This window comes from Eublepharis macularius, chromosome 1, assembly GCF_028583425.1.
Source record: "Eublepharis macularius isolate TG4126 chromosome 1, MPM_Emac_v1.0, whole genome shotgun sequence".
In the NCBI taxonomy this organism is placed as follows: domain Eukaryota; kingdom Metazoa; phylum Chordata; class Lepidosauria; order Squamata; family Eublepharidae; genus Eublepharis; species Eublepharis macularius.
The window spans coordinates 237,065,545-237,085,906 of NC_072790.1; the positions used below are offsets into that span (position 1 = coordinate 237,065,545).

Here is a 20,362-nt window from a genome sequence, read left to right on the forward strand (position 1 = left end):
TTCCACATGCTGGTCTGTAATTTTCCTCAACACTCCAAAATGATGTAATAAAGGCAAATATGTATCCAGTCAGGAATACCTTCTGCATAAATCCTATTGAAACAAACTAAATCTATGCAATATATTGTCGAAAATTATGCAACATTATAACAGTTTCAACCCCCTCAAGCAGCACTATCTTTTCCATTTTATGCCATTTTATTCATTTGGAGCAGCTTCCAGCTAGTCATAAAAGACATCAAAACTGTTAAAACCATTATCAAAGGAAAAAGGACACACACAGTACTACTGACAAGCCCTGCAAAACAAGCCAGTTTCCCATATCTTGCATAAACATAACAAGCTAGATTCTTTTTATGCCACCTCTGATAGGCCAAATTACAAAGGAGGGGAAGGGACAGCGTCATAGCTCGGAAAGCTCAAGCCCTGACTGTTCCCATATGAAATTGCAGAGGACAACATCAGCAGGCTCTGCCAAGATGATCCAAGCTAGCCCATGGGTTCATACGGGAACCATCAGTTCTTCAGACACATTGACCTCAGGCCGCAAAGAGCCTTATAGGCAGAATTTTGACTTGAAACCAGAAGCAAGTGCCAAAGTGTTTAATTTTTCTTAATCAAATACCTGTAACACCATCCAACCCCCGCCAGCAGATGGCAGTTGATTTTGCACAGACTGAAGCTTCCATATTGTCTTCAGAGGCAGCCCCACCTAGAACTTTTTTGCAGTACTTCAACCTAGACGTTACAGTGGCATGGAATAGCATAGTCAGACTAGCTACGTCTAGGAGGAAGGGCAATCTATAAGCCAACTGAAGATGGAAAAGGCTCTTTTAGTGATAGCACTGACCTGCTTCTCCAACAGCCATGAGCCTGAATCCAAAAAGCACGAGAGACCAGAGTCACCAAATGAAATGCATGGGTAGTACAGTAAGGATGAATAAAGCAATGTTCCTTTTGAGATACAACACATATTGGGAATTTACTGCCACAAGATGCAGCGGTGATCTGCTTTAAAATAAAATTAGACATCTCCATGGTAGCTGCATCTGTCAACATCTACTAGTCTAAATGGAACCGCCATGTACACAGGCTGTACCTCTCAGAATGCCAGATGTTGGAGAACAACAGCAAGAAAGGCCTTTATGCTCCATTTTTTAGAAACAGCTGCCTGGCCACTACTGAAAACAAGCCGTTGGACTAGACAGCTCTTTGGTCCACTCCATAAAAACTATTATGCACTCTTAAACAATTCCCTCTAATTTTAATAAGGCTTGCACAGGAGATTTGTTACAATGGATTGTCCACACGATCATATTTGAGATTCTGGGGGCACCAATTTATTACTTAGCGAAGCAAGCTATTTATGAAAGTGTTAAAATTAATTTAAGGAGCACTCAGACTTCCAAGGACTTGTTCACCTGGACGTGCATGCCCCGACAGGATGTATTCCATCATGTGGCATCTATGCACTCCTGCCATTTAAATCAGCCCAACCAGTCTCTATGCAAGCAAATAAAAGGGCACAAACAGATGTCAGAAATGGAAACACTCAGAAACCAGCAGGGAAGCATTTCAAACCTCCTCCCGCTTTTCAATAAGAGACTTAAAACATTTAGTTCATCAGCAAAAAATCTTCCAGAGGGAGACTCCAGCAAGAAGCTGCTGAGTTTAAAATCAAATGCAGATTTAATAGCGTAGACCTTGGACTCACCTTACAGGTTTATGTACACAACCCAGATTTATCCTTTTTGCTAATTCAACAACAGCTGGAAGTGGGCCATATCTACTTTGGGTGGATGGGATCTTGACTGGATCTTGTTTACATCTGTGTTTTGCAATGCTTGAGTTATGTTATGTATCTTGTCCTGAGAAACTCTGACTTCTGACCTCTCTTTGCCCCCATGGCCACCACCCTTCTGCTGTCTCTCTGCCAACTGAATGCATCACCTCATACATCTGACAAAGTGAAAGTTCTGCTCATGAAAACTTATGCCCCAATAAATCTTAGTCTTTAAAGTATCATGATACTCTATTTTGGCTGCTACAGACTCAGTGCACAATCCTAAACGAGATTTACACCTTAGGAGGGTGCAACTCAGTGTTGCGCTGTGAGACAACTACCCTATCAGTGTGGTCAGAATGTCAAAACTCGATCTGGGAGACCACATCCAAATCCCCGCTCCGCCATGGAAGTTTGCTGGGTGACTTTGGGCCAGGCACATCCTCTCAGACTAGCCTACCTCACATGAGAATTAGCCTGAGGATAAAACAGATGAGAGGAGACTGACACTTTGGTCCCCCATGAGGGAGAAAAGCAAGATATAAATATCTAAAGAGACACACACATAAGATTTCATCTCGTCAGTTTTCAATAAAGTGTTATGAATTTTTCACTACAAGCCAGTTCCTGATTTACACATTTTTACTGTACAGTGTACCAGATTATCCTGCAGGCACCAATGCCAGGGCAGGACCCGAAATGAAAGTCAGCCGGGCTTTGCAGTTTGGGAGACAGGCCTGTGTTCCACTGCCATAAAATCAACAAAGCACATGATTTGCTGGACTGGCGCCAACAGGCTCTAGAAATTCAGCAGGACTGGAGTCCTTTATCCGAAATAGCACAATAACGCAAACATACCCAAGTGTAACAAAGGCAGTGGGACAAACCGCCAAGGGCACTTGCAGATGACAGCCCCGAATAGATTCAAAGCAGGCTTCCAACTAAACATCCATCCATCAGTGACAGTTTAAGGATAATTAAATCAATTCTGTTCTGATGCATAAGCTAGATGAGTCACAGAGGATCCCTCCCAACCCAAAGGGTTCTACTGGATGAAAATAACCTATTACAAGCTGAATCAATATAGCAGCATTCAACTACAGAAAATCGTTGCAAAAGCACAATGGGCAGCATAGTTCAAATGGACTGTCTGCACCTGAAGCTGCTCCACCACCATCGGCCATCCCTAATTCTGCATTCCTGTATTAAACGTGGCATGTCCCATCTCAACTCTGAAAATACGTAAATATTAAGCAACTAATCCTCAGATGCTCCACATGCAAAGAAACATGAACCCTGCTTGCTCTCTACAGGAGAAAAAAAAATTCTATCAAATATGTATCTTCCTTGGCATCCCAACGTGCGAGGTGAGAATGCTGTAGTATATTCCAGGAGAAGATTGTGTTTAACGTTTCTAGCATTTAGTACTAAAGCAACTGGAACAATCACAGCAAGTCCTCAAATTCCACTGGAACAATTCCCAAACAGTTTGGTGTCCCCCCTGAAGCAGGAGGAAAGTATAATCAGAAGGTCACACAGTAGCTGTCACTCTTATACTTACTGCAGTTGTGTTTATCTCACTATAAATTCCTCATGATGAAGAAATGTTAAACAATGCCTGGTGTCAAGTCATACAGAGAGATCCCAAAGGCCTCAAGCTCACTTATTCAGAATACTCTTATACAGAATATGACTGCTGATGAGAGCAGAATACTGGACACAAGCACACACTGCAGGCCAAGTCAAAGGTTAAAAATTATTTATTTATGTCATTTCACTTTCGACAGACCAGGCAGCTTTTCTCTTACCTCTCAACCCACGACTTAACTACAGTGACCCAGGCAATGGTCACTTCCAGGCTGGATTACTGTAATGCGCTCTTTACGGGGCTTCCCCTGGGTCTGATCCAGAGATTGCAGCTGGTTCAAAATGCAGCAGCACGTGTCATCATGGGAGTGTCGCGTGGTACACATATAATACCTGTACTGCACCAGCTGCATTAGCTGCCAGTGGAGTACCGAATCAGATTCAAAGTTTTGGTACTAACCTATAAAGCCCTATGCGGACTGGGACCAGTGTATCTGCATGACCGCCTCTCCCCATATGCGCCCCGGAGGATGCCCCAATCAGGAGACAATTATTGGTGGTCCATGGCCCCAGGGAGCCCTGCCTGGCCTCGACCAGAGCCAGGGCTTTCAGTCCCGGCTCCAACCTAGTGGAACTCTCTGTCTAGTGAAACCAGGGCCCAGCAGGATTTACTATCTTTCCACCAGGCCTGTAAGACAGAGATGTTCCGCCAGGCATATGGTTGAGGCTAGGCTAGGCCTCCACTGGCCTGGACAGAGGAGAAGATCTGACCCCTCCCTATTAGAATCGTCCACCATCTAGCTTCCAACTGGCAGACTGATTTCCTCCAACCAGCAAATTGATTGCTGCTGTCTTGTATATTAATTTTTATAGTGTACTGTCATGCTGTTTGTTTGATTTTAAACTGCTTTTATGATGTAAGATTATGAAATGTTTTTATCTGTTGTAATCCACCCTGGGCCTCCTTTGCAGGGCAGGTGGAATAAAAGTCAAAAGTTATTTATTTATTCATTTATTTATAGTCTACCTTTCTCACTGAGACTCAAGGCAGGTTACACAGTGTGAGATTAGTACAGTCAATATCAAGGACATTTCCATAAACAATGCCATAAGGTAAATAAATCCAAGTGTACAAAGATGTAGCAAGAATCCAATACAGAGCTGAAGAAATGCTGAAGCAGAGCGTAAGCCACGTTCTGCAGTGCCATGCTGCCCAGGTGTGCGGTACCAATCTGGACTGCAATATGCAGGGAGACTATGTTTAAGCCCCCTCCTCCATGCTGCTTTTCTAGCCTGAAACAGCCTGAGAAAACATGTAACTTCATAAAACGTATGAAGTTTTCCCAGTGTGGCAAACAGTGATTCTTCCTAGCACCATTTCAAGTTGGAAGGGGGGGGGGGCATTCAGAGAGGAAGGAAAGCACCCTCTTCCTGGATGGAGGAGTTCTGATCAAAGTTGGGCCTATGCCCACCTGGAAGGCACAGAACTCCAGAACACGTCTTTGTAATACGCTAATCAGTTTTAAGTTATGCATGCCAATATAACAAATTGAGACAAGCTCATCTGTGGAACAGTCTTAATTGCAGTTTTAAACCTTTCAATAGGCGTACTTTAAAGCAGAACTCTACACCTTCTACAGACAAAAAGTCCAGAATGAAAATGCAAATATTAAGAGGTTCCTATTGTCACTAATTTAAAAGCATTGCCTAGCTACAAAATTATAAAACACTCCTGGCTACAAAAGAAATCTATAGTAATGAATCAATATTTCAGCTGGCTTCCCAACTATATTTTTATTTTTTTTAAACTCAGCATATGCAAAAGGACAGCAAACTAAGTAAAAAAATTAATTTCATTTTCATCTTCCTCCCCTTTAAAAAGGAAAGTTAGTGGTTGGCAGATGGTCTGAATTTAAATAAATTCATCACAGCAATGCATTTTCACTCCACAACACTTCAAAAAGGGGATTTTAGAAATGCAAATTCCCAGCTAGAGAAATCAGGCGCTTAATTACCCTCCCCCACACAGACAACATATATTTCAATATTCTTCAAAAAAAAAAAAAGACGTAACTGGACTAAGAAGCTGACCAGGTTAATTATGCCAGACCGGCAGTAAGTCACTTGGGAATACATTGCCAGCCAAAACAAACTCCTGCTTTTTTCAGCCCTATAACTGTTGTGCCAACATGCTGCTATTTGAGTCTGTTTGTTCACATTCATAGAAAAACTTCAGAATAAGCACAATGTGCTTCCAATCATAACATGTGATAATATTCCTGAGAACTACACATGGATACGGAACTCAGCACATGAAACCGAGTCAAACCATTTTAACTCCATCTTCCCTTGTCCAGAAAAACAGTTACCATTATGAAAAAGGTTATCTGATGATTCAGGCATGACTGCACTTTAGCCAACTCATGCTAGGTTTTCTCTAGCATCTTTAATTATTTTATTAAATACACTTATTTAAAATCTGTTCTTTTTTTTAAAAATACAAACCTATTTTTCACCCTTAAACTTGAGATCCATTATTTCCTTCTCTAAACACTAGCAATACACCGATAAGGTGAGAGAAGCTGCCTATACGTTGCAAGTACTGGAATATTGGTGCTGCCTGCAGAACTACATTGTACACACAAACACACACACTCATGGGGTCACTTGTGAAAGTACACTGGAAAACAGACTTTGTTAACGCCATAACATAGATTAACAGTGCAATCCTATAGGGAGTTACTTCAGCCTAATCCCATTAACTTCAATGGCCTTAGACTGGAGTAGCTCTCCATAGGTTTGCACTGTAAGAATAGTATTAGGGCAGGGATCCCCAACCTTTTAAATCTTGCTGACACCCTTTGGAATGTAGAGGCAGGGTGGCAGACAGCACTACAAAATGGCTGCCAAAGGGGAAGCCAGGCACAAGAGGAATGGAGATGGGGAATATAAACACACACACACACACACCGGGGGGGGGGGGGGAGAGATAACATGCATACACATGACAAAGACCAGTGAGGGAAAGGGAAGATAAAACACAGAGAGAAGTCAACCAGTAGAGGAGAGGGGTGCTTCCTAGCCCTCACTACCTCACAGCTGAACCAAGGTTCCTGTTTACAAGATCCTTCTCCAATAAATGATGGGGAGAAGCCAAGCAAAAAGCCTTTTTTGCATAAAGGCAGCCAGCCACTGGTACCACCTTTACAGTAGCCCTGCATACTTTCCTGAAGCATATAGAAGGAACCTGGGAAATACCTGCAGGCATCATATTGGGGAACCCTACACAAAGAGCTAAAGGAAAACCACCAAAGTGGAGGCGAAAATGCCCAAGTGACCTCAGTTACTAAGCCTGTTCCTATCTGCATGATTGCTCTTAGTCTCTTCCCCATCTTCTCTATACAATGGCCCCACTTGTTCTCTTATTTAACTACGGAGTTTCCTGCTGTTTGTTTTTATATTCTGGGCAAGCTTAAATCCTCTTTGACCTTTCGCAACCTTTACTTTATTCCTATACTGTTTTAATTCTGGAAACAGGCTCTAAGCACTTACAGATTCTAGAACTCAGAAACATTGTTCCAGTTCTGAAAGGCTTGCTCCATGATCAATGGATAACAGAGCCACCTGTAGTCATTCTAAGCTCACTGACTTCAATGGACTAAGAAGTTTGTAACCCTGTTTAGGATAACACTGTAAACATACACACTATTAACATCATATGTGCATTTTGTATAACCTATACACAAGAAATTCTCTTACTATGGGCTCTGTTCCTTCGTGCATTCCACTCCACTGACAGATCTTCTCAGGATCGTAAAAATCTGCCCTTCAAAACCAGAATGGTTCAGTCACACTTTTATTTTGAACTGGCCTTCCAACAACAATGGATCAGCTCATTCCCAAATAGATCTCAGCCGAGTCAGAGCCCAATTCAAGAAATTTACTATTTAGTAAATCCAAACACAATAAAGGCCCATTAACATCAATGGCATTTGTTTTCTAGGAAATTAAACTCAGAATGCTTAACGGTGTTTGTCTCCCATGGTCCAGATATCCTTGTTCACATCCAGTTCTGAAGTTCATAACAAATCCTTACTCTGACACTATTTCTATCAATTTTGCCACTCACTAAATTTTAATCAAGGTATGATAGGAAAATTGCCCACAGTTGGCAAGACAAAAAAATGCTGTAAGAGAGAGCAACTGCCCACATTTTAATGTTATACCTCAAAGTTCTTACTGCTAAATTATTCCCTGCTCAGTTAAAGAACATGGCTACCTGGGAGGTCAACTGCCTGAAGCACAAAGCAGTCCCTTAAAATAACAAAGCTGAAAATCAAAAGTTCAAAGGCAAGGATGCTTAATATTAATGTTTTGCTTTGAATCTACTAATAAATCTAATACCGCAATACAAATATTTCATCAGTAACCATGGCTCAGTAAAACATAGTATCTCTTAATGAGTTACCCTCACTCCTCTACAAAGTCATTGCTTTCCTGACATAAGTACAGTTGAGAATTTAATTTAGACTCAGTACTGCTTAGAATGAAAGTGGCACAAGAACACTTTCTTTTTCCCTTATGATGGAAACAATTTCCAGATTCCCATTAACAGTACCAGACATATTAACGTCTATGTTTAACTTCAAACACCAACATTCCCTGAACGGAGGTCAAGTCAAAATTAAGTCACCCCAAAGCACAGTTCATGGATTAATCGTTGGTTTGAAGATTAGATACAAAGTCCACTCACAGCACAGAATTCAGAAGAGATCAAAGGCAGAGGATACAGAAAGCTATCTGAATTAAAAAATGATGTGATATGAAAGCCAAAGGAATTAATTGTCACTGAATCCATGTTAACATCAGCATTACCTATAAAACTGCGTATTTAGTACAGTGCACTGGAAATCATTCCTAGGAATAATGATGTTCAAGTAAGTATATAAGGAATATGAACCATTAACACTATCACTGCAATCCTATGGAGAGTTACTCCAGTCTAAGCCCATTGAAGTCAATGGGCTTAGACTGGAGTAACTCTCCATAGGATTGCACTGAAAATTTAGTTAGGATGGTGCACCTTACGCAAATAAATTTCCTAATAATCCCATTAGCCTAGAGATCTCCCAGGATCATTTAAGGTCAAATAGAAAGTACCACCAGCGTTTGTAAAGCTTCTCGTCTTACTCATTATATAGGAGCAAGAAAACAAAAGACTATTTAAAGCTTGGTCATATATGACTACCTGGTGCATGTTGATAATCAGTGCCACCGACGATCAGTCCTGTTAACTTCTATACATGTCCATTCCAACGTACCACCCATATTATTTTATTTTATTACATAAACGTTTGGAAATGGGAAAATATTAATCACTATGAACGTGTGAAGTTGCTTATACCAAGTCAAACCACTGTTTTATCTAGCCTAGTATGGTCTTCTCAGATTAGTAGCTCCCAATGTTTTTAATTGGTCATACCAGGGATTTAGCCCAGTAGGAAAATACCTTTACTTTTGAGTAAACATGCACAGATACAAGTGTTAAGATGCCTAGACAGCCCGTCTAATTCCTCCAGTCAGAACAGTTCCAGAACAGATTAACTTGCTCAATAATTAATCTCTTATCACTTAAACCAACATCAAAGAAGGTCATTCATAAGAGCAGCAAATTACTACAACAATATGGACGCACTGTGTAGAAGGTTATAGAGTTAAAGTTCTGAACAGAACATGTGAAAAAGCTAACTTAAAGGAACAGAAATTAATATGCTTATTTCATAACGCAACTGTGAATCTCCACTAATTTGCTTGCACCTCTTTTAGGTATGAGCTGCCAGAAAACTGGTATGATGTGGGCCTGCAACTGTTTATTAAAATAAATGTAAGTTGGTGGGGGTTCTCAAAATTAGTAATTAGAATGATTGGTGGTAATGAGAATTAAGGGCACACAAATTATGGTATCTCAACAGAATCCCTATATTAAGGATTTAATTTTTGCAAATTATTTACCAATCTGTTTAAGCAGTCAACTAAAAATTATTTAACTAGAAGTCACCTGTAATATAGAGGTTTCCAGTTTATCATGAAAACATTACAGCCAAACACACAGAAAAGATTTCAATGACCACAGCAGCATATAAACAGAGACCCAACCAATTCTGTCTACTAGTCATAGAGTAACCTACAGTGCAATTCTAAACAAACTTACACCATTCTAAATCCATTGCAGAGGAAATTCACCACTTAAGTGATTGGTCAGATGACAAATGCAAACAATGTTCCTCAGATAAAGCTGATTATAATAGGCTACTAGATCTATCCTAGAGACATACATATTTTAGCGATGAACGGATTAACACACACAGTAAATTACACATGTAAAGAGCATAGGTCTCAAAGTGTGACAAAGGCATGTCAACAAGCTTTGTCACCTCTTTGCAAGGAAATTATAACCAATTATATTATGGTAATAAGATATTATAGTAATACCATTGGAAGCTAGCAGAAACATGCTTACCTTGATGGAATTAAAAACAGAATAAACATTAAACATCGTTTAAAACCATCGTGGTTAAGGACACAAAGGTACTATGAGAACAAATCCCAGTCTATCTACCTCCAAAATGACATAAGTGTACTCATGCTAAAGCTCACAGAGAGCCACATTTGCAATTACCATTAACCAAAAGAACCACACTGACTTCCATCCCAGACAAGAGGCCTGCACTTCAAGGAAGCTCACAGTTTACCCATTCATCTGGCAGCTGTTTCAAGGTGGGAATAATCTGCTAACCACAAACCCCACCAGGCAGTGCCCATGCCCACTTTCTGAAATATGGTGACCACACTACATGGAGAAATGATACTCAGAAGAATCACAGATAACATGTCAAAGAGCCACATGTGGCTCCTGAGCCATTAAGTATCACTGCCTTACATGCATCAAAGTTACTCAAATGTTGAGAAGAACTCCACATTTTGTTAGAGAGTTCTCCAACTGGTCAGCAAGAGCGGGTGGTGGCCCCAAACTCACACACAATGTTCCTTCTCAATTCTAATGCCAGTAAGCATAATGCAATGCTCCTGAGCCATCAAAACATCAGAGGATGGAAGCAACTCACATGCAAAATGATCTGGATTAATTAACCCCAATAAAACCAACTAAGCATGTCAGACATTTCAAGTGCCCATTCTGGACATTCCAGTGATCCCAAGTGCTCATTCCAGACATTCCAGTGACTGCAAGAAGATGGCACACTATAAGCCAGTTTGGTGTAGTGGTTAAGCACAGCAGGACTCTAATCTGGAGAACCGGGTTTGATTCCCCATTCCTCCACTTGAAGCCAGCTGGGTGACCTTGGGTCAGTCACAGCTCTTCCAAAGCTCTCTCAGCCCCACCCACCTCACAGGGTGATTATTGTGGGGATAATAATAACATACTTTGTAAACCTCTCTGAGTGGGCATTAAGTTGTCCTAAAAGGCAGTATATACACCAAATATTATTATTATTATTAAATTATGTCAGCCAAATGGCTTTTAATGCAGAAGTCAAAAGGAGGAGGCACTCTCTATTTTATCTGCACAGCCTATTTTTTTCTGGCAGAAAATCAGAACCAGAACCAGAAAAGATGTGAGCTAATTGTGCTAGATTGGCAGCAAATATAATCAAGTATGTGTTAATTTGGAGCTTGTGAAGCTGCCTTATATCACGTCAGATTGTTGATCCAACTAGCTAAGTATTGTCTAAGTGTTGTCTGGCAGCATCTCTGTCCACAGTTTCAGGCCTTTTCCAATGCTGCTATCCAAGATCCTTTAACTCAATATGTGACTGAACCAGGGACACACTCTGCATTCGAATCACACATACCCGTCCAGTGAGCCACAGCCTTTTCTAACTGAAGTGGCTAAGCTAAGAATCCAAATTAAAAGGGCTGATCAAATCTATATTCCCTGCCAACAAACCATTAAATAATCTCACTATGACAATCTGGGAGATGAAATAGCTAAAATACCGGTGATTTCATTGGAATCTGGACCATGTTGGTACTAGATAATGAAACCTTAAGAATCAGGTAAGGTTGTAACTGTAATTGGGCACCATATGACAGTGTAGTTCACACACAACTGGTTCAAACATCGTCCCCTTATACAAGGTTTTCACTTTAATGCTCCGCTTATAACAAAGACAATATTCACAAAACCTGTAATTTAGGGAAAACTGACACTTTCCTGGCTCTCAGAGTACATATTAGAAGATTTCAAAGTTCTACTCAGAACAAGTCAGAAACCCCATCAGACATGTCAAAAGTGATTTATTTGCTGAAACAAAAAATGTAGCATTGGCAAGACTTGCTTTCCCACCTGCTATGGTTACTGTTCACCTAGGAAATCAGCAGAGGCATTCAGCCAGGAGAAGCACATGAGCACAGCAAATAAATATTTTATACCAAAAAGGTCAGAGTAAGAAAGAAAACAGAGGAAGTGTTGCCAATTTCTACTACTCTGAAATACCGCAAAGAGAGATGCTGTTGATATACAGAGCTAGTATTCCTAAAGAGCAGGCCAATGGGGGGAAAAAACCTCTGAGGATCAGTTCACATATATGACCAAACCACAGCTTGGTACTACATGTGTTAAACATTTATCTCATACCCTCATGTATGAATCAGAAAGTTATGATTCACACTTGCCTCCAAAATAGGCTTGCAGACCAACTAAACTTGACCAGCTGTAACCCAGTCCTTGTAGTCACAAGATGATAGATTTACTACTTGAAAGAATTTTTAAGTATCTGCTTTAGGCCAAGGAAATAACTTAGTCTCTAGACTGTGTTTGGGTACTGTTTTTCCATCCAAATTCCCTGAGCATTAATACTTTAAGATACTTTCATACACAGATTGTTGGGATGCTTCTATTTTCTCACAGGAGACAAAAACTCCACGCACTGCTGAAAGTTCAGCTATTTAAAAAATGGCTGAAGAATCAGAGTCACCGCTACCAACATATTTGGAATGAGAAGACAGGCATTCTACTCAGTAACTACCTCTGTGGCAGGAACTAAATTCCTGTGTTAGTAAAGCATGTGGCACTCTTTCCGGTGCTGTGTAAATTAATTAAGAGAGGGGGGGAGGGGAGATGGAGCTCCCTATGGCTGTTGCACAGACAAATCAACCACAGCTATGGAAGAGTACTAGGCAAGGCAGCACTAACCGAGTATAATCAAGAAACACTGGCTCAGAAGATGAAAGGGGTCACACTTTGCCTTCGACTCTGAGAACTACTGCTTTAAGCCAAGAAGTATTGGGTATTTTACACACAGTGTAAACACAGCAGAGATTGCACTGGAATGACTGCTATGACCCCTTGTGGCCTTAAATCAATTCCCCAAATTCTTTACAGGAAGACCATGCTAAAGAAAAATAAATGCAGTTTTATTTAATGCAATCACATACAAGCTCTTGACTCAAGCCCAAAGATCATTCAGAAACTCATCTCCCACTTCTTGCAAAAAAAGACCTGTCCTTTTATCTTTCTGTGCTGGGGGGCTTGGTAGGGCATGAAACATTGGGATTTTAAGAGATTTAGAACATGGAACCCCAAAACAAACAAGTCAGTTTTATAATCATAGATGGGTATTTGCAAGAGTGAAAGCTATACTGAAAATATTGGTGTTTTATTTTTCTTTTCTAGAGGAAGGAGACTTGCTCTTAAGAAGGTCTCAGCTCAGGTCTGGCCAGGTCTACTTCCCACAGCTTTCAAAGAGCTATTCAAACTATGTACAGTATTTAAAGGTCCTTCTCCAGATGGTAGCTAAGCCGAGGAACAAGGTCTTGAATATAAATCAAGGAACATAAAAATATACAATAAATGGGGTTACTCCTTAATATTAGCATTCAGCCACTGAAGGATTTGCCTGGATCTAAAGATCTGCAGTTAGCATGTTACTGTCTAAAGGGGCAGTTGGGGTGGGGGGGATTGTCCTTGAAACACGGACAGGGAAGCTGTCTCAACAACCACACAAATGCCACAACACAACACCAGTGATGCAGGTATCAGACTCGTTAGCAGGAAAACATTGGCCAAGCCTCATGTAGGTTTGGAACAAGACATTAGCATCATAATTCTGCTAACAAGCACGATGTCTGCTTGAGAGGAGAATAATAATCAACCCCCTGGGCTTTTCAAGATCAAACAGGTCTGGGCAGACTAAAAATAAACAGTAATCAATCAGTTCAGGAGAGCTGCTTATCGCCCAGTGGACACAAAGGGCTGTTTCCCTCTTATGCCACCCAGGCACAGCATGCGGCCAGCCCATCTCAGCACTCAGAAGAGCAGCAGCTCCATGCATAATATAAATCTAATTTTGTGAAGTGAGAGGAGGAGGGGGTGTGTCCCAGCTCTAAGCAGAAGGAAAAGGAGAAAGGTGGGTCCTTAGAGCCAGATTTACACAACTCACAACTGCGGGGGTCATAGATTTGAGATGAGGGTGAACCCATCAGAATCTGGATATAGTCAATTAGTATTCAACTGGCTGATGGCTCATGTGTGTAGGTGAGAGACTGGTTTTAAAAAATCAGTTTTACAACAACAAAAAGGCAATTTTACTCATTCAAGAGATTCTAGATAAGGGCAGTTTGTAATCTACTCTTTCATTTAAATAGCATTGATACTGTTGTTTATTATATAGTGTCATCAATGTACAAAAAGCATTAAAAAGTGACATAAGCAAGAGAGCATAGCTTGGCAAACATACACTTATCTGGCAAGGTATTGCTTGCTGGGTGACCTTGGGCCAGTTACACACGCTCACCTTAACCAACATCACAAGATTGCGATAAGAATAAAATGAAAAAGGGGAGAAGGCTGTAAGCCACTTTCGGTCCCCGTTGTGGGATATGAAGTGAATTAATTATGGGGGACATACAGAGGTCACTAGAAAAAATGTACAAAACAAAGATGGTTCTACTATGGTAGATTGAAAAAAGATGCATGTACTGATATACTGGGCAAGAAAATTCTTAAGCAGGATTGTTTTAAAATACAGAATATGCTTTAGAACAAACAATCCTTGCCAATTCTCTATATGATATGCTCTTCACTTGCTGCAGAGAAGGGTGTCTACAGAATAAAGGACCTGTTACAGGACACTGGCATCCATATAGCCAATGATTGTGGTCTCACACATGAACAGGGATCTAAAGTGAGGAAACACTCTAGACAAGAGACCAGTCTTTGGTATTCGGAACAGGCACCTCGGAGTGGCCTTGCCTCTGCATAATAACTCATGAAGGGAAGATGATGCGGTGTAATCGATCATCTTTTTCAATGGGATGGAAGAGGGACACTGAGACCAATTTCTAGGGGGAGCTGCTCTGAAAGGGATTATGTTTTTAGGAACCTCGTACTCAGTGGAAATAAGCCAGTTTTGTAGAATTAGGAAGGTCTCACGTGGGGGAACATGAGGGAGGGAGGGAATCACTCAACTGAGGGGAAGAAAGGAAGAGCCATCTCACCAGCAGAAGCTAAAAGAGGGAAGGGTTCTCCCTAATGAAAACAATGTGGAAGAACAGATCTCAGTCTCAATTCCAACAGCCAAGGTCATTTACCTTTGTAAATCAGCCCCGCTCATAGTTGCTGGAAGTGGATTTCGGTAAAAAGGTAGCGGGAGAGGTCTTAGCAACCTTGCAATGCATCTTAGGGCCTAATCACATCTCATGTTTTTCCCAGGTCCTCAAACGCCACATGCACCTGCAAGTTCCCCACTGTTCCAAGGTGCACAGAGCCCAATTTGGATCAGAACTGTAGTGAATGAAAAAAAGGGGCTTCAGCCTTCCCTGTGCCATTTTCCCAACTGCCTTGCTGGGGGCTCTATATGTACTGATTGAGTACACAAAAATTTCCTCAACAAGGCAAACAGCACTCCCCCAGGGTCATTTCATGTTAAATGAAAGGTAGTTGGGGGTGGGGCACAAGCACCCTCTTTCCCTGCTTGCGGCAGCCCTGATCCAAACTGGGCCCTACACCTCCGGAAACTGAGTTTCCAGCACACGTATAACTCAATGATCCTCATGTCAGACCTGGACCCAAGCACCGAGTATCATATAGTTAGGGCCCTGAATCTCATTTTAAATCAATCATTTTACTCATACCAGGAAACAGCAGATACTGGGAGACAGTGAGTCAGAGCGGGGAGACAGTCTCCCCACTGTATTCTCACTTTCATTAGGGGGAGAAAGAGCTGCAAACGTAAGGTATGAAGGATATCCTTCTGACTCAGCTTGTGTTCTGGGAGACTCCTTTCTCACCTGAGAAAGAAGGGCTTCTGTAGGGAGGGGGATTCGTTCGTCATATGGACAGGGAGGTTGCAACTATTCAATGCTTGTTCTCCTTGATGCGAGGAGGAGATTTGCCCCACTCTATAGGTGGAGAGAGGGGGCACGTACATGTTTCAGGAAAACTAGCTCTCCTTCAGATGTGAGGGAAGGGTGTAAGTATTCAAGGAGAATCAGCCCTCCCCAAATACTAATGTGCTCCACACATCAAGAATCACTCCCCCTTAAACATTCAAACCACCCCCCTCATAAAAGAGCCACTCCTTCCTCAACACCTATATCCGCTGCACACATAAAGCAGTACAAGCCTTACCCCTTCACTATCTACATACACACAAAACCATCACTCTCACCTTTACCTATGGGAGGGGAGACTACCCATTTGTTTGGGTGCAAAAAAAGCAACACGTGTGTCAGGCTGGCTGGCTGTTTGTGAGCGCAGGTGCACATTTTCAACAGGGAAGCTCATCTTTTTACATGTTGGGGAAGCTGATGTGTCAAAGATAGCGTGGGCTGGATCTTTAGCTAAGGGGGTGTCAATGTTCAAGGGAGGCTTCTGTGCATGGAGGAGTGGCACAATGCCTAGTTCTTCATAGGAAAAGGTTTTGATTTTTAAAACGGGCCAACTTATGTATGTGTGGGGAATGTATGGGGGTGGTTCTCTTTAGGTGAGGCTGTGAGCTTGTCAAAAATAAGCCCTTCTGTTCATGAGCGGAAACCAGCATCCTCTATAGACGTGTTTCAGGATGTGCTGATTCTTTGTTTACAGGGGGCACCCTCGTCTGCGTTAGGTGGTTTAGGCCAAGGTACGTAGATATTCAGGGGAGGGAACTGTACACACATGTGGTGTGTGATGTTTCAGGTTGCTCAGCTATTTAAGTGAAGGGCACAGATATTTAAAAGGGCGTTTCATTCTACTTTTGGGGACGAGAGTGCTGTTAGTGGGGCTTCTTGTCCTTTGTAAGTGCAGAGACGTAGGTGTTTCATTGCAGAGTGCTATTTCTCCCTTACAGATGGGATGATTTAAGTGTTTCATTGTGTGTGTGTGTGTGTGTGTGTGTGTGTGTGTGTGTGTGTGTGTGTGTGTGTGTGTGTGAGAGAGAGAGAGAGAGAGAGAGAGAGGGGGGGGGGTTGTTTCTCCTTTCCTCAAGGGTAACAAAGGTGTTTTGGTGTGGAGGTGGTATCTTCTGGGCCAATGTAATAACAACAACAACAACACTTGTAGGCTACTCTTCTAGATAGTGAGTGAAGTCAGTGTCATTATTATCTCCACAATACAGCTGGGGAGCGGGGACTCAGAGGAGCAGCTTCCCCAAGGCCACCTGCTGAGCTGATGGCAGTAGTGGGATTCCTACCAGCAGAGTGTTGATTTGCAGTCCAACCACTTAACTACTATGCTGTAACAACATAGATGTTTCATGGTCGCAGTATTACTTCCCATGTGGGGCAATGTGGATGTTTCACCGTTTCCTTTAAATGTGGCCCAATGCAAACCTGTCATGGTAGGGTTGGAGCAGTATTCCTTCCCATGTGGAGCAATGAGGGATGTTCCCATTTTTTTTCCTTTACATAAGTTATTCTTTCTTGCTCTCAGACTCTCTGTCTTGCTTTACATGTGGGGGCCAATGTGAATGTTTTGTTGTGGGGGGGGGCTCTTTCTTCTCCACGTGGGGCAACGTCAATGTGTCCTTATGGGAGGGGCTAGTTTTCCTTGACAGGGGGAAGAGGATACATCATTATGGGCAGGGGAGCAGTTTCTCCTTCAGATAGAATCAGAGAAAGGGAAGGGACTTTCAGGGTCATCTAGTCCAACCCCCTTCACAACGCAGGAAATTCAACTACCCCCACTCCCACGTAGAAAGGGGTCATGGGGGTGTATTCCTCTTTGCCAGGGGCGAGGAGGCGTATCTCCTTCCCGAAGTGGTGGGATGGGGGAGAGGTTTGCCCTTTCCAAGGGGGGGATGCCAAAGGGGTGGGTGGGGTCCTGCCCTCCTCCTCCTCTCCCCTGAGCACTGAAAGGAAGGGAGGGGGGGAGGCGAAGGAGCCCGGGCGCGCCTTCCTCCCTCCGTCTCACCTGGGCACGCAGCTGGGCGAGCTCCGATCCACCTCCCAGGTGGCGTACAGGTTCATCTGCACCGGGCGGCCCCCGGTCGTCGCCGCCCCCCCAGGAGGGGCCCCCACGGCTCCTCCTCCTGGGGCGAAGGACCCGCCGGGCACCTGGAGCTGCTGCTGTTGCTGGGGCGGCTGCTGCGGCGGAGGCTGCCCCGGGGCGCTCTGAGGAGCCGGAGACGCCGAAGGAGAGGCGGCGGAGGACGAGGACGGAGGCTGGAGGAGGGCAGGGACCAGCGAGCCCCGTTGGCCGCCACCGCCGCTCCCCCCGCCGCCGCCTCCGGGAGCCCCTCGCTCCGCCATGGCCGAGGCAGAGTCCCGCTACCTTCCTTCCCCCGCCCCGCTCCGCGCCTCCTTCTTCCCCTTCAGCGCGGCGGCGGCTGCGAGGGATTTGCCTGCTGCTGCCCTGCACACGCGCACGCGCGCTCCCGAGGAGGAGGAGCTCCCGGCGGTCGGGTGCGCGCGCGAGAACGGCGAAGACCGCAAAGAACGGTTGCGTGGTGTGCGCGAGAGAAAGAGGGGCGCGACCCTGAATGCGCGTGCCCGCACTCCTCTTTACATACACACACGGTGGAGGGGTACGAGGCACGCGCCCGCCCACCGCCCCGCGCTTCAGGCTTTTTAACGGCTCGGCGCTGCTGATTGGCTGACGGGAGCTCGAGCGCGCCGCGCGCCCTTTTATTTTTCTTCTCCAACCGCCCCTTCGCTCCCGCCCCCAACAAGGGGAGCGTTTCGCCCTGTCAGAAAACTTCTGTGTGGAACGGATCGAATGGTGTACTCTTTATTATAAGGAGAAGTAGAAGCCCTGTTAAGTTCTGTAGCAGGATTTGACCTTAGAGAGACACAAGATTTTTAGTAAATTAGTAAAGAGTCCAGTAGCACCTTTAAGACTAACCAACTTTGTTGTAGCATAAGCTTTTGAGAACTACAGCTCTCTTCGTCAGGCTAACCAACTTTATTATGGCATAAGCAGATGCTGACGAAGAGAGCTGTGGTTCTCAAAAGCTTATGCTACAATAAAGTTGGTTAGTCTTAAAGGTGTTACTGGACTCTACTATTTTTCAACTACAGACTAACATGGTTAACTCCTCAAGATTTTTAGTGTACAAGTTTTCCACAGCCAAAACTCCTTTTCTCAGATATAATGTATTCTGAAGGGAGCTTTGGCTCTGGAAAGCTTATATGCTAACAGTGAAATCCTAAGTAGAGTTACTCCAGTATATACCAGCTGGGCTTAGACTGGGGTAACTCTGTTTAGGATTTCACTGTAAAAACTTTGTTGGTCTCAGGTGCCGCTGGACTCAAATCCTGCTGTTCTACTGCAGACCAACAGAGCTACCTACCTGAAACCATCATCACAATTAGTATTATAAATGGCCAAGGTACCACGCAGAGTAAAAATAATGTGAATGAATATGTGTTGCCCATCTATGTGCTCTAGAGTTAATTAAACAGCACATAGAAGGGCAACACATTAATTCATATTATTTTCACCCTGCCTTTCTGCTGTAGGCACGCAGGGTGATTTAGAAGGGAATCCAAGAGGACAAAATCAAAGGTAAACAACACAGCTATACAACCAACCCCATGCATCAACACAGATTTCCTTTAAGACCCTAATGAGCTATAGGAAAAGCCCTCTGAAAAAACACAGGCTTGTATAATTTCTAAAACTTCCTTTTCACAAAGCATGCCAACTCCTGCCTGGAGAATGCCTAAAAATTCAGAGGAAATGCCTGGAGAAAGCAGAAGTTGGGAAGGACGTTCAGCAGGGCAACTCCTGGAGTTTGGTGACCATAATTTCTCATGACAAGCAAACTTACAAGTACAATAGTACAAAAAAAACCCTATCCTGTCTTTTCCCCTCTGTATGTATGTGAATGAATGCACACTTTATACTCATGTCACTGTAGGGTACCTGTAAAAATGCTAACACTACAACTAACCAAATTACTAAGTTACATCCTGACCCTTCCCAAGGAAACGGCACGTAACACTTAAAAACAAAACACACTATAATTATAAACAATAATTCATTCCAGTGGGGTAGCCACACTATCATTGTACCTGATGAAGTGAGCTCTGACTCATGAAAGCTTATGCTGAAATAAATTGTTAAGTCTTTGGACTCGCTTCATTTTGTTGCTAGAGCTAACACAGCTACCTCTAACAAATGGTACCTTAAAAGTATACCAATTCATTAAAAATTTTATAATTTGATCAATCCTTAAGACAGCGCAGGGCTAACAAGGTGACTGCCACAACTCCTTAATTCAGGTTGTTACTTTTCATAAGCGTACTGAAGAAGAGGGCCGCACCAAGTACTGTGCAAAGAACAAAAATCCAGTGGTGCAGTGGGAAAAGTTGTTTTATTCAAATATACTGCCTACTACAAACTAAAATGAAAACATAGATCTAAAGTACACCTGAAAATATAGATCTAAAGTACACACAAAAAAAAATTTTAAATTAAAAAAGCACTTAAAGCTTTGGAAATCAGAACCCAGAAAACAGCAGAGATATTTTGAAGTACTGTAGGAAGAAGCA

General features: G+C 42.9%; 1 protein-coding gene across 2 annotated transcripts in view; it reads right to left on the reverse strand.

Annotated features, from left to right (window-relative positions):
- PACS1 (phosphofurin acidic cluster sorting protein 1) overlaps positions 1 to 18,158 on the reverse strand; it is a 93,598-nt gene extending 75,440 nt beyond the window's left edge. For both annotated transcript variants that reach the window (XM_054994013.1, XM_054994006.1), the window contains exon 1: positions 17,781 to 18,158. In XM_054994013.1, the coding sequence (XP_054849988.1) occupies positions 17,781 to 18,118 (338 nt within the window). In that variant the 5' untranslated portion in view covers positions 18,119 to 18,158. The remainder of the gene's footprint in view (positions 1 to 17,780) is intronic.
- Between the last annotated feature and the right edge of the window lie 2,204 nt (positions 18,159 to 20,362).